Genomic DNA, 13,702 nt, shown 5'->3' on the forward strand with positions numbered 1-13,702 from the left:
TTTCTATAGTTATAAGTAATAAGATTTGCTTAGAGATGTTATACAGACAAAAAATAGTTTCTTTTATGTGAGTTTAACACTTAAACTTAATGAAAAAAAGTATAATCATTTGATTTATGCATATGAAAGATTTTACTAAATCTTCCTATTCTTTGTGGGACCAAAATTTAAATTGGCATTAGCAATGACCTTTAGAAGAAAATTACATACATTGCATTGTACAAATAATGATAATGAAATACCTTTTAGCACCAAATCAAAACTCTAACACCTAAATAAATTCAGGCCAGCAATCGCCATCTTCTATTTCATCTACATTATTATCATTGCCTTCTTTATGGTCAACATTTTCGTTGGTTTCGTTATTGTCACCTTTCAGTCGGAAGGAGAGTCGGCTTTCAAACACTGTGAACTGGATAAAAACCAGGTATGAAAAACTAGTGAAGCAAGTCTGTGTCCTTCTTTTAGTAGCGAAACTACTCAATAATTAACTTAGTCTGTCCGTCCTTCGGCAGTCAGTATCACTTTAGGGGAAATGTGAATTTCTAAGCAGCTATTCAAGATAGACGGCTGATTCTTTTTTTACAGATTCCCTTTACCAATGAAATCCATTATATAAATTACTTTGTTAGTTGGTATGTTATTTATGCTACAAAATATAGGTAATAAAGAATTTAAAAACCATGAGAAAGGTTTTGTGATTTTTGTTCTCCTTCTTTTTTTTCTATAATACTGTTCTTTAATTGTTTCTATCTCCTGTATTGCTTTTTAAGATTTTTAATTTTCAAGTAAGAATTTTATATAAGAGAAAATGATCTATTTTTTCTACTGAAATGAAACTAGTCCTAAAATTACCTGCGGAAAACTTGTTATAATCGATTATTTTTTTCAGAGAAACTGTATTGAGTTTGCTTTGAATGCAAAGCCAGTCAGAAGATATATACCCAAAGTAAGTTTAGTTTTTTCATAGGCAGGACAATGTGAGATAAATTAGTCTTCCTTAGATTAAACTTATTTTGTTTTCTACTATTTTCTTTTCCTCAAAACATTACACAATTCTTTTAAAAGGTTGTACAGTAAAAGAAGGATTTGATAGGAAGGAATTTAATCACCTTGGTCTTAACTACATAAAATCTTAAATTTATAAATGACCCTTATTGATATATCTCTTAAAATTGTCCAATTTATCGGTGCATTTTTTTTCAGAATCCATTGCAGTACAAGCTATGGGCCTTTGCTACCTCACCCTTATGTGAATATACAGTATTTAGTGCTATTCTAGCAAATACTATTTCATTAGCTATGAAATTCTACCAACAACCAAAGGTAACCATAATCTATCTTAATTAAACTGAAATGCTTAGTAAGATTTTAAAAATTTATTCATTAACCATATTTTTTGTTATTAAATTCCATTTTCAAAAATATTATATGAAAAAAACTGTATCAAGTGCTTTTATCAAATCATGAATATTAAAAACATTTGATTTATTTATCTTTCTAAATTTTCTGGTTTATTGGTCTAATTTTATAAATCATTTGTAAGGAAGTATTACGATTAAACCAAACAGTATCAAAGTATCAAAAATCTATATATCTATTATTCAACTAACTATTCTTATTAATTTCAGTTATACACAGAAGTGTTAGATGTTTTTAATATCCTTTTTACTGTATTTTTCACCCTGGAATTCATTGTCAAACTAGCAGCATTTAAATTCAAGGTAATGATATTATTGCTATAATAATTGAAATAAGATATGTGATTTACATTTCAATGATAAGAATTCCATTAGATTCAGAATTGTAGATTTGTATGAAAATTGATTTTAAATGGAATTAGGAAACAAAAATAAGAATTACATAATACTTACCAAAGTTTTATAATGATTTATCTTGAAAATAGTCTAAAGAAATTTCAAAATAAATATAGATATGAATTAATAATAATACTTAAATTTTTTCAGGTTTATCAGTTATTTTTTTTATTTTAATCAAGGCTAAGTATTCTAAAATGCAAATAATTTATGTTAGACAAGAGTCATTATCTACTAATTTAAAAGAATACTTTTCCTTGTAATATTTTTATCTATATTTATTTACCTCTTAATTACAGAATTATTTCGGTGACCCCTGGAACTCGTTTGATTTTGTCATAGTGCTCGGCTCTCTCATCGACATTGGCATGGCCCAGCTCAATGTAAGTTTTCGCGCGCATTTTGCCGCGGTTTTACATGTAACCAACTAATGGATGTCGTCTTCTTTTTCAGAATTATTTCGGCGACCCGTGGAATACTTTCGATTTTGTGATCGTCTTTGGCAGTTTTTTAGACATTATTTATAGTGAGTTAAATGTAAGTTTGAACAACAGTAAATTTGAGCTCAAATCATTGCTTTCCTCCACCTTTTAAACCTTTTTATACTTCTTTTAATTTCTTCTTACCATACAGGGTGTCCCATTAAAATCTTAAGGAAGTAATTTAAAAATTTTGTAGATTGAAATGCTCTTGCCTTCATAAAACAACATCCACAACCCCGTAGAGCTTTTTTATATCAAAATAACTTGGGATATACATATATTGCAGAAGATAGGGTTAGATGTTTTGCAGAACTTTGGGAATTGCATGGAATCTCTCTTAAGATAGTGGATACCTTATAATCATAAATATTATGACTGTTAATTATGGTTGATTATGGTATTAAGATTGGGGATTATTTAAACATCCTTCTTTTTAATCTGACTCATTTGTTCTTCTTGATTATGGACACCCTGTATTTATTTGAGACTGCCAAACTCTGCCTAACTTAAAGACCGATTAGGCAATAAATAATTTTAATTAAATTATTAAATCTATAAACCCATATATATAGAATAAATTATATATCTTAGCATGTAAAAATAGAGAAGTAATAAGTAAAAAAGTATCAATATTAAGAACCAGTAATATTATTATATGCATGAAAGAAAGACAATGTTTTGAATTAGAAAATATCTCTAATGTAAATGAAATTTATCAAGAAAAATTCAATTCAAAATTTTGTCTCTCAAACTTCATAGCCCCTATAATTAGACTAGGATTAATTATATTTTATATTATAATGCTTTAATATAGTTAATTGTCTTTATTTTAAAGAAAAATTAGATATTTATAATTGAAATTAGGAGATAAACAGTATCAATTGCTTTATTTAAATCATAAAAATTAATAGCCTTCAAAAATTTCACATTAGGTTTAAACAGAATATGAAACAAAAGCAATAATAATTTATCATTACAGATTGTCTTTATTATTAGAATTTGTGCATTTCAATAATGTTTAACATGGTCAAACTATCATCCTTAACCAACCACTGTATGATTTTATTTGAAATTCTTTAATGATATTTTGGAAGAAAGGACGCCCTGGTTTCTTGTGCATTGTAAACTATTTAATTAAAATTAAATTTATTGAGCAGCTGCGCTTAGAAAATAGCAGCAATCTTTTACAAACATTATTTCTCTTTTTTTTGCAATAATATATTTAATCATTGCAAATGATTTCGTACATTTTGATTTGGTATATATTTTCACAGAAAAAAAACATTTCTTAAATGGTTTGATCCTTTCTTTCAGGGTCCAAGCCTTGGGGATCCTTTACTTTGGTTAATATTGTTGCTAGTATTATATCAATGTAAGACATATCATTACAAAACTAGCATTCAGCGATCAATATAGATTGATATGGCCCTTTTAGTCGAAAATTTTACTTTCTTTTGATATATTTTATATCTAGCCCTGAAAATAATATTATATTTTGTGCATTATAAACAAATTATGTTCAACATTAAACACAAATATACCATATACACAGATTTTTGCAATATCCTTTTTTGCACAATTTTTAAGATTTATTTTCCTGTCCCCCACCCCCTTAAACAACCTTTGAATGTCTTACTCTTAGAACTGATTAAAACAACGCTAAGTAAAATGTAAAAATATCTTATAAAATGTCTAGTAAATGTAATGTTACATTATTATTTAGAACATAAGTGTTATGCTTTGAAACAATGGAGGAACTTTATAGATGGGAAAAATAGAATTACTTATTATTTAAAGAGAAAAATGTCTATCCTGTTAAATACAGGAATACTTTGTCGACAATTACAATTGCACGTTTCGACAAAATGACTTTAAATAAAAAATTGCAATTCCTTTATAATTTGGTTTTAAAACAACAGATATTAAGTCGGTATGAATACCAACATTGAGCTATATTACTAGAATTCTTTATATAATAAGTAACTATATTCCAATAATCACTTTATTGTTATAATCTTATGTTTATATAACAACAGCACAAACATTTAACAGGGGAGATTTATGTTAATCCTTTTATACTCTTTTTTTTTGCATTTTCCCTCTAATCTCTACCATTATGCATTACGGGGTGTGCATACATTTTCGCAAAAATAAACAATAGAGAATATGATGTAAGTGAAGCTATGATGAAAGTGCTGTGTGACTGTAAAAATATGCGGTTTTGATAATTTGATTCATTGACGTGCGGAAGTAAATGCATAACGCATTACAGAGCATTAATATTAGAAGCAAGGATTGTGCAACTGCCCATAAAAGCTCCTACAATTTTTCTGCTTTAAAATTAATTCTTAAACTGTATTATTTCTGGTGGTTTTTTTGTCTCTGTATGGCAACCCTCTTAGGCCCTCCCCCCCCCCCCCTAAAGAAATGTCCTAAGAAAAATATTACTTCCCTCGCTACCTGAGCTGGATCTTTAAATGTGTAGCCGTTGGCGTTGCCGCTACCGTAGCCGTAGCCGTGGCCGTGGCCGTAGCCGTTACCGTAGTCGTAGTCGTAGTCGTTGTCGTAGGCGTAGACGTGGTTGTAGCTGTAGCTGTAGTCGTCGCCACAGTGCTGCTAATAAAACATGGATTTTTAAATGATTTTACAGCAATGCAATGCCGGCTATCCTAGAAATATGGATATCTAAAATCTTTTATAGCCCTCCCAAAAAATAAATTATTTTCATCAAATAAATAAAATTATATTTTATACAAAATTACTATTTTAATAATACATTTAAATGCTTGTAATATTTACGTATTTTTAAGGGCAAGATCCAATGTAGTTGGTACGGCTGGTATGGCCTATATCGTGACGGGGCACGGCACAGCACGACATTGCACGCTCAACCATTCGTCGGGATAGTAATGTGGAATCTTAATTGCCCAGCACGGCTGGACAGGCAGCCAATACACACAAGACAAAGGGAGAGTCCAATTAATTCAATATAGATAAAGAAATACATTCGATTACTAAAATTTTAAAAATGTAATCATATTCCAACCTTATCAATAATATTGCAGTAATAAATCCCCAAAAGAATTTAATTTAACTTAAGTATATTTATAGTTTTATTATATTAATTTCCTAAAAACTGTCTCTTTATGTAACACAGGCAACATACTTGACGGTTCAATATTAACTAATCATTCCATGCCCGTGCGTTATTTTATACATCATATAAATAAACTACATCCTAACTTTTATAGGTAATTTACTTTTATTTTATTATTTATAAAAACCACAACTAAAATGTTTTTATGGTAGTTTTGAAAAAAAATATTCCATGCTTCTACAATTATTTATACATTCATTAAATAATTTTAATTTATATAAACCTCAATTTCTATGGTTTTACATTAAAAATATCAAAAGTAGCTGTTTTTGTGGCTTTAGCAACGCTTTAGCAGCACTAATGGACTGTAGCCACTTTTAACGTTGCCAGCCACGGCTACGACAATGGCAACGCGATGCCAATATGATTTAAAGATCGCATTTTTTTTGTGGCAACGGCAACGCATGGTTAATATGATTTAAAGATCGCTATTAGGTTGGTGGCTTACCTCTGGCTACGACTACGGCAACGGCTACACTTTTAAAGATCCAGCTCTGACCCTTCCCACCCCCACCCCCCCCCCCCAAAAAAAAGGTGGGGGGTATTGCAACCTGTTTGGAATAGAGTGCCTCAAATTATGTTTTATAAATCGCTTTCCTTAAAGCTTGAATCAAAATTTTATATTATAATTATAATTTAAACCCTATTTTTAAAATTATATAGGAGCATTTAATATTTATATTGCAATGTAAATAATATTATATTTAACATTAAATAAGACTTAAGTATTAAATATATTAGGTTACAACAGATAGATATGAAGCATAATGAATAGTTCCATAAAAATAACACAAAATAAATGTTAAGTGGCGAAGCCTTGATAAATGGATTTTACTTACATGATGTTTAGAAACTACATGTTTAATAATAACGTTTCTTTATAATAAATGTTGCTATTAAAAAATTTAGATGCATTTTTTGGAACTATCCTTGTAATGAAATATTGTTTTATTACTCACTTTTATTAATTTTATCTTATTTTTACAATGAGAATTATGTATTATAGTATCTAGTAATGAATAAGGAAGTCATAGAAGGCTGGAAAATAGCTTTGTTTTTTACTGGATTTTTAAATTGTTTATGTATACCTATTACCTATCTCCCAATTACCATATAAGTATACTTATAAGGATATATGAGTTTTTCAAAAAAAATAGGTTTTCTTGCCTTGTATTACTTTAAGTTTAATTATATAAAAGCTATTCTAGTTTTATCCCAGCTTTTAAATCAAAATAACAGAGTAAAAATCTTCTAAATCAAAGTATTAATTAAGTCGATTTGAATATTTTTATCAACCATTCATATTTTTGTAAAATATTATGACTAATTCCTGCCATAATTTGTGTAGTTTAGACTTAACGAAAGCGTTCGATACAATTTAAATTAGATTTTTGGTTAAATTATTCAAATCTATTTCAAGTATATGTAGAAGTCTTAAACAATTTAACTAGTATGCTTATGTACCTACGCATTTGCTGAAAACAAAATACATTTAGTACTAGCTATTTCAAACAATTATGTTTTTTTGTCCTTTAAAACGCTACAATTTATTTTTGTTATTTACAATTAGCAAAACAATTGCCTTTCAAGGAAGCTTTTCATCAAATGCGTAAGATTTTTAATAAGACAAATCTTGTTTGTATTTATTTTTATGTATTTTTTAGCCCGGAAACGACAACATGATTTCTGTGAGTTTTTTCCGCCTGTTTCGAGTCATGAGATTGGTCAAGCTCCTATCAAAGGAAAATTATCATTTAGAAAATATAGATTAAAAATGCTTAACTATTCAACCCCTTAGCTAGTCCCAGGAAGGAAGAGGACATTGTATTGTTAAATTTTCAATTACCAAAAGTTTTATAAACACGTTCTTTTAACCGTTGGGTTCAAATCTTTGAACTTTTCATAAATCTTGATTAGTTGGCACAAGTTTTTGGTGTTAAAACATTTTCACCAATAATTTACTGATGTGATATCTTAATTAAGGAATTGTCCCTATTCCATTGTATTAAATCCAGAGATGGAAAAAATCCAGTTTTTTTAAAAAAAGAACAAACCAGTTTGTTTTTTTTGGTTTTTTAAAATAAAAACCAGGTTTTTTTTAATAATATCCAAATTATAGGCCTGCCCCCCCCCTCTTTATTCACCCCTTCCCCCTTTTTCTCACCCCCGAAACGGGGGGGTGCCCAAAAGGACCCGAAAAAGGGCAGCCCAAAACCGCCCGCCCGATTTGACAACCCTGACTGACAGTTATTTACTGTATTATTTACGTTATGAAAAGATATAACTGGAAAGATAGACCTTTGTATAAATATTTTAAAAAAAACATTTAAACCATCCCACCTTGGTTTTTTTTGGTTTTTTAAAGCTTTTTTTTTGGTTTAAACCACTTGATTAAAACCACGTGGTTTTTTATGCCATCTCTGATTAAATCTTAAAATAATGATAATTTTGAAACAGGGGGAAGGTATTCGAACCTTGTTATGGACATTTATAAAGTCTTTTCAAGCTTTACCATGGGTTGCCCTGCTCATAGCTCTAATATTCTTTATCTATGGAGTTGTAGGAATGCAGGTATGTTCTATTTGATTACTAATCTATGTTATATATAATATATTATACCTTTATTTTTATCTATATTACTCATCTATGATTAAACGACTCATAGCTCTTTAATCATCTATGTAATTTTGGGTATACATTTATATTTTATTTTTCAATCTACATATTTATGTATATATTTAAAAAATTTGAAGAAAATAATGTAGATTTATATAATTTACCTTGTGTATCAATTTGTTACTTTGTTTTTTAATTGTTTAATATAATTTCCTTTCTGTATTTGTTTAATGTTTATTTTCATTTCTAGGTGTTTGGAAAAATAGCGTTACAGGAGGGAACAGAAATACATAGAAACAATAATTTTCAAACTTTTCCTCAAGCACTTTTAGTGCTATTTAGGTAAATAAACCTTTTTCTTTTTGCTGGTAAAATAACCTGTATCAGACATATATAAACCTTTAACTGCTAGGCATTTGTCCGTTAATCTGAGCGTTGATTTTTAATGGTTTGTGATAACCTTTTCAATGATATAAGGCTTTCTTGTTTTTTTGTAACAAAAGTTCTCGCGAACTGCAAATATGGTTCTTTTTTACAGAAAAACTTATTAAAGGTCCCAGTTTTATGTTTAGTTTTAGTTTTTACTTTTCTTTTAAAGACCTTTTTAGGGGGCGCAGGCGATAATTTTAAACTAAAGCATTTTTACATATTGATGTATTTTGACTAGGTCTGCGACGGGTGAAGCGTGGCAAGAAATTATGTTGGACTGTTTAAATAAACCTGAGGCGAGGTGTGATCCTAAATCTGATGATAAAGGTAACTATCTATTATTTTACATATTTGTTTATCAATCCACCTGTCAATCTATCCATAAATCCAAGAATCTTAATATAAATCCATCTGTTTATACATCTATCAATCTATTTATCCCTCCAGTTATTCAACTATCTAACAATATATCAACCCATCCATCCTTACATTCATGCATTTATGCTTGTCTTCATTCTTCCATCAATTTATACTTCCACCCACCCATCTATAAATTTATACGTTTATTCAACTATCTATGCATCAATATATCTACATAAACATCAATCCATCCGATTATCAAACCACTCATTACCTATGCAGCTATCTAAAAGCCTATACATATTGGTTATTAGGTATCCATCCATCCATCTATTTATACTTACTTAACTAACTATCTATCTCTGTATTAAGATCCTGACGGGCATGGCTGTGGAACGGATCTCGCCTACATCTACTTCATCAGTTTCTTCATCGTGTGCAGCTTCCTCATTCTCAACCTGTTCGTGGCTGTCATCATGGACAACTTTGACTACCTCACCAGAGATTGGTCCATTCTAGGTTTGTTTAACATTGACATCCCACACACAACCCTTCTATTTATATACAGGACATCCCGGTATTTTCTGTAAAAGTGCCTAGCGAGCACAGAAACCCTTTCCCTTATATCTTTAAATATACTGAAAATAAGGGGTTATGGTAGTTTTTTTCGATATGCTTTTATACCCTGGAGGGTCTATATTTGCGTTGCTCTAACCCTGCGGGTCCACACTGTACATAATATATTGGTATATAAAAGCTCTAATATGTATATAACCTAATAGCCTAGCTTTTTGATTACCAAACCCTTGACTGTCAGTATAATTTGAGTATATGTCGTAGTAAGTACCGTTTTAATGTCTTTGGTGTGACGTATTTCTTACTAATTTTGTTTAACTTTTGTTGTCCCGTTTTTGGATTTATTAATTGACACATAGAAAAACATACACATACATATTTATTACTATTATAGAATGATATTTAAATTAGGGTTGGGCCGGATATCCGGTGAGGCCGGATATCCGGCCATTTTCAATATCCGGCAGGATACCGGATATTGAAACTATCCGGCCGGATATCCGGCAATATAATATTTTATTTTATACAACAAAAATTTCTGCTTTTTTAATTATAAATGGCTGTAATTTTCTTATTATCGAAGCTATAAGAACATTTTTTTCTGAATATGTTTATCTTTATGTAAGTTTTATATTAGAAATCTCAAAACATAAATTTTGGCGGGGGCAGCAGTTCTTGGAAGCTGCCAGCCTCAAACTGGCAGTCGGCAGGTAAACAGCAATGGATTTTATGAAATTGTAATATGTCACGAAGACATATAAAAGCCTAAATTTAAAATTTGAAGTGTCTAAGTCAAAAATTGCTGTCACTGGAACCATTTAAAGATTTCTGGAGACCTGGAGGTTCAGGACTTGCAGGACTATACCTGGAACCTGAAATCGACTTGAACACCTATATTTCATATGAGGATGTACGACTATAGAATATTTAAGTATTTAATAACATGAAATGCTTTGTTTAAGTTCTCCCAAGAAAAATCGCCCTTAACAAAAAATACCCCCCCCCCCCCAAAAAAAAAATATTTTTATTTAATTTTTCAACTAAATATAAAAATAAGGGGCGTAAGCCCCCCCTAAATTTTTTTTCTTTCTTAAATCTGAAATAAAAAAAATGGTTATCAAATTCAACTCTCCCTCCCCCCTCAAGGCCTCTAAGGGCGTAGCTACCAGTTTTATATAATAAGAAGCCAGATATTTGGCCGGTTATCCGGCCGGATATCCGGCAATTTGGCCGGATATCCGGCAATTTGGCCAGATATCCGGCAATTTGGCCAGATATCCGGCGTTGACCGGATATCCGGCATTTGAAATCGGTCGGATATCCGGTATCCGGCCAAAAAACTATCCGGCCCAACCCTAATTTAAATACAACTTATTTTCAGGACCCCATCATTTAGACGAGTTTATACGACTCTGGTCAGAATACGATCCTGATGCTAAGGTTAGTCAATCTATATGTCGTAATTTTTTTGTGTCAATCCATATGTCTTTCTATTTATCTATACACGTGTCAACCCATTGATATTTAATCTGTCTGTGTGTCCATTTATTTATATAATGGCCTATCTTCTTGAAAATTAAAATTTTTATTATTGTTTATCTCTATTTTTATTATTGTTTATCTCTATTTTTATTATTGTTTATCTCTATTTTTATTATCTTTTTTATCTCTATGTCTTTATCTAAAAATTACTATGTCTAAAAATTTTTACTGACAATCTATTTTATCTGTATCTTTTTCTTATATTTATCTATGCATATCTGTTTTACTTTTTGATATTCCTCTTATTTATTTTTAAAATTATTTATCTATTTAGGGTCGAATAAAGCACGTGGACGTTGTAACTTTGTTAAGAAAAATCTCGCCACCCCTTGGCTTTGGAAAACTTTGTCCTCATAGAGTGGCTTGTAAGGTGAGGCTTTTATTGTTAAAATTTGAAATTGCCCTAGTATTTTCAGGGGTGATAAAGCCCCCCCCCCCCCTCCAACACCTTTATGCAATTATAATTTAGATTTCTAGGGACTATGCTTTCCCCCTTCAACCCCACTCACCATCTAATAAAACCTAAAACTTTCTCTGGACTTATATTAAACTTCCCTTATTGCATGATATCAAACAGAACATATTTTTATCTATATGGGGGCTGAGATTGCCTCTAAAAGGTACTGTATGTTTCTATCTATTCGATTTTATTTATATCTAATATCTATCTATCTATTCAGCGGCTGGTAGCTATGAATATGCCTCTGAAAGCCGATGGTACTGTAGAATTTAGAGCTACACTTTTTGCTGTGATTAGGTTAGAACTAGTTTTTGTAATAACGAAGCTACTCTCCAAGTCAAGTGTTGGTTTGTTAAGTACTTTTATTCTATTTAAAGATTACAACAGCATTTTCTTTTTCTAAAATATCAATACTTGGTACATAAATGTGTCTTATTTTAATATTTAAAATAAACAGAACTGAAATATATTACACTAAAACTATTCCATAATAATTCTTGGTTCACCTTTATCATAAAACATCCCTTCTAATTTGTTTGCTATTTTGTGTTTTTTTTGTGAATATGAAAGCTTTTTAATATAATAGTATGCGGAAGTCAATGCACATCCTATCTATTTAGAACCTCCTTAAAAATCAAAATGGATGGACCAATAGAACAATGCAACATTGAGCTGAGAGCAATCATGAGAAAAATTTGGAAGCGGACGCCAGAAAAACTACTGGACAGTTTAGTTCCCCCTCCTGGAGATGGTAAGTTAGATAGATAGATAAGAATATAGATAGTATATTATAGGAAGATTTATAAGCAGAAATATATAGTCAGTAAGAAGATATTATAGTAGAATAGTTAGATAATCAGTTTGTAAGATAGTAAGAAAGGTAAAAAGATAGATAATTAGCTAGTATATAAGGTGGATAGCTAGATGAATTGATACATACTTCTACATATATTGGATAGTCAGTCAGTAAAGTAAGAAAGTCAGATTGTCATTAAGTAAAGAAAGATAAATGCATAATTGACAATACGATTAATTATAATACAGTTTTTTTCTGAAACAGACATATTATCTGGTCGATAGATGGATGTATGGACACTGACAGACAAAGACAAATAATATACAGTTAAATAATTTTCTCGTATTCATTCGAATCCGGTGGATAGGAACCGGTTCTCATCCATACGAAAAAACTATGTCTAGCATCGTATTATATCAAGTTTTCTACGAATATAGAAATGTACAATCATCGGGGCTAAAAAAACTAGTTTTAATCTTATAATTGTACATTCTATATCCGCGGAAAGCCGTTTATAATACGATGAAAGAAATAACTATTACTTTATTATCTAGAAGACGAAGTAACTGTTGGTAAATTCTATGCAACCTTCCTCATTCAAGACTACTTCAGGTATTGTTCATTTTTTTAGATAGTTCCTACTGCTATTATATCAGACGCGTAATTTTAGCCTAAACTACTTGTAACTTTTTAAAGGAGAAGAAAAGTTTCTCAAACCGTCTTTAGACATATATATACTTTTGTTTTACATAAAAATCTAAACTAAATTATTAGATTGGATCAATTTTATCAATTGTCCCGATGGGGGAGGAGGGATGCTGGAGGTGAAATATAAAAATGTGCAGTTATTTCATCATTTTCCCAGAATATTATACGAAATGAAAACTTAACTAATTATTTTTTTTTCTGTTTAGACGATTTAAAAAGAAGAAAGAAACGCGGTTAGCTGTAGAGAGAATGGATGTAGAAGAAGATTTGACCGTCAGTCTACAAGCTGGCCTTAGGTATAGATAGATTGATGAAGGACAGATAAAAGATAGATAGATAGATAGATAGATAGATAGATAGACAGACAGAAAGACAGACAGACAGACAGACAGATAGACAGACAGACAGACAGACAGACAGACAGACAGATAGACAGACAGACAGACAGACAGACAGACAGACAGACAGACAGACAGACAGACAGACAGACAGACAGACAGACAGACAGACAGACAGACAGACAGACAGATAGACAGATAGACAGATAGACAGACAGACAGACAGACAGACATACATACCGAGCATAAGCACAGAAAAATAGGTAGACAGACACATGAGACTAAAGGAATAAGTGGCTGTGTAGTTGAAGCTGGTGTTAAAAACAGATAAGCAGCAACAAGAAAGATTGTAGAAAATATTACTACTTTTTCAATGGTGTAATTTAGAATCAGTAAGCAATGCATTTACTTTTCAAACTGT

The 13,702-nt window shown here is 30.6% G+C and overlaps 1 protein-coding gene across 1 annotated transcript in view; it reads left to right on the forward strand.

Moving 5' to 3' along the window:
* LOC145306390 (muscle calcium channel subunit alpha-1-like) overlaps nucleotides 1–13,702 on the forward strand; it is a 226,126-nt gene that overhangs the window by 194,807 nt on the left and 17,617 nt on the right. Inside the window, exons 35-50 of the mRNA XM_080148481.1 lie at nucleotides 286–427; nucleotides 893–949; nucleotides 1,207–1,326; nucleotides 1,632–1,724; nucleotides 2,117–2,200; nucleotides 7,121–7,196; nucleotides 7,912–8,027; nucleotides 8,323–8,414; nucleotides 8,740–8,828; nucleotides 9,234–9,380; nucleotides 10,819–10,877; nucleotides 11,254–11,349; nucleotides 11,660–11,736; nucleotides 12,060–12,190; nucleotides 12,790–12,847; nucleotides 13,150–13,239. Of these exons, the coding sequence (XP_080004607.1) occupies nucleotides 286–427; nucleotides 893–949; nucleotides 1,207–1,326; nucleotides 1,632–1,724; nucleotides 2,117–2,200; nucleotides 7,121–7,196; nucleotides 7,912–8,027; nucleotides 8,323–8,414; nucleotides 8,740–8,828; nucleotides 9,234–9,380; nucleotides 10,819–10,877; nucleotides 11,254–11,349; nucleotides 11,660–11,736; nucleotides 12,060–12,190; nucleotides 12,790–12,847; nucleotides 13,150–13,239 (1,527 nt within the window). The remainder of the gene's footprint in view (nucleotides 1–285; nucleotides 428–892; nucleotides 950–1,206; nucleotides 1,327–1,631; nucleotides 1,725–2,116; nucleotides 2,201–7,120; nucleotides 7,197–7,911; nucleotides 8,028–8,322; nucleotides 8,415–8,739; nucleotides 8,829–9,233; nucleotides 9,381–10,818; nucleotides 10,878–11,253; nucleotides 11,350–11,659; nucleotides 11,737–12,059; nucleotides 12,191–12,789; nucleotides 12,848–13,149; nucleotides 13,240–13,702) is intronic.

The sequence above is a fragment of the Acartia tonsa genome, chromosome 14 (assembly GCF_053477335.1).
Source record: "Acartia tonsa isolate MP-2025a chromosome 14, ASM5347733v1, whole genome shotgun sequence".
In the NCBI taxonomy this organism is placed as follows: domain Eukaryota; kingdom Metazoa; phylum Arthropoda; class Copepoda; order Calanoida; family Acartiidae; genus Acartia; species Acartia tonsa.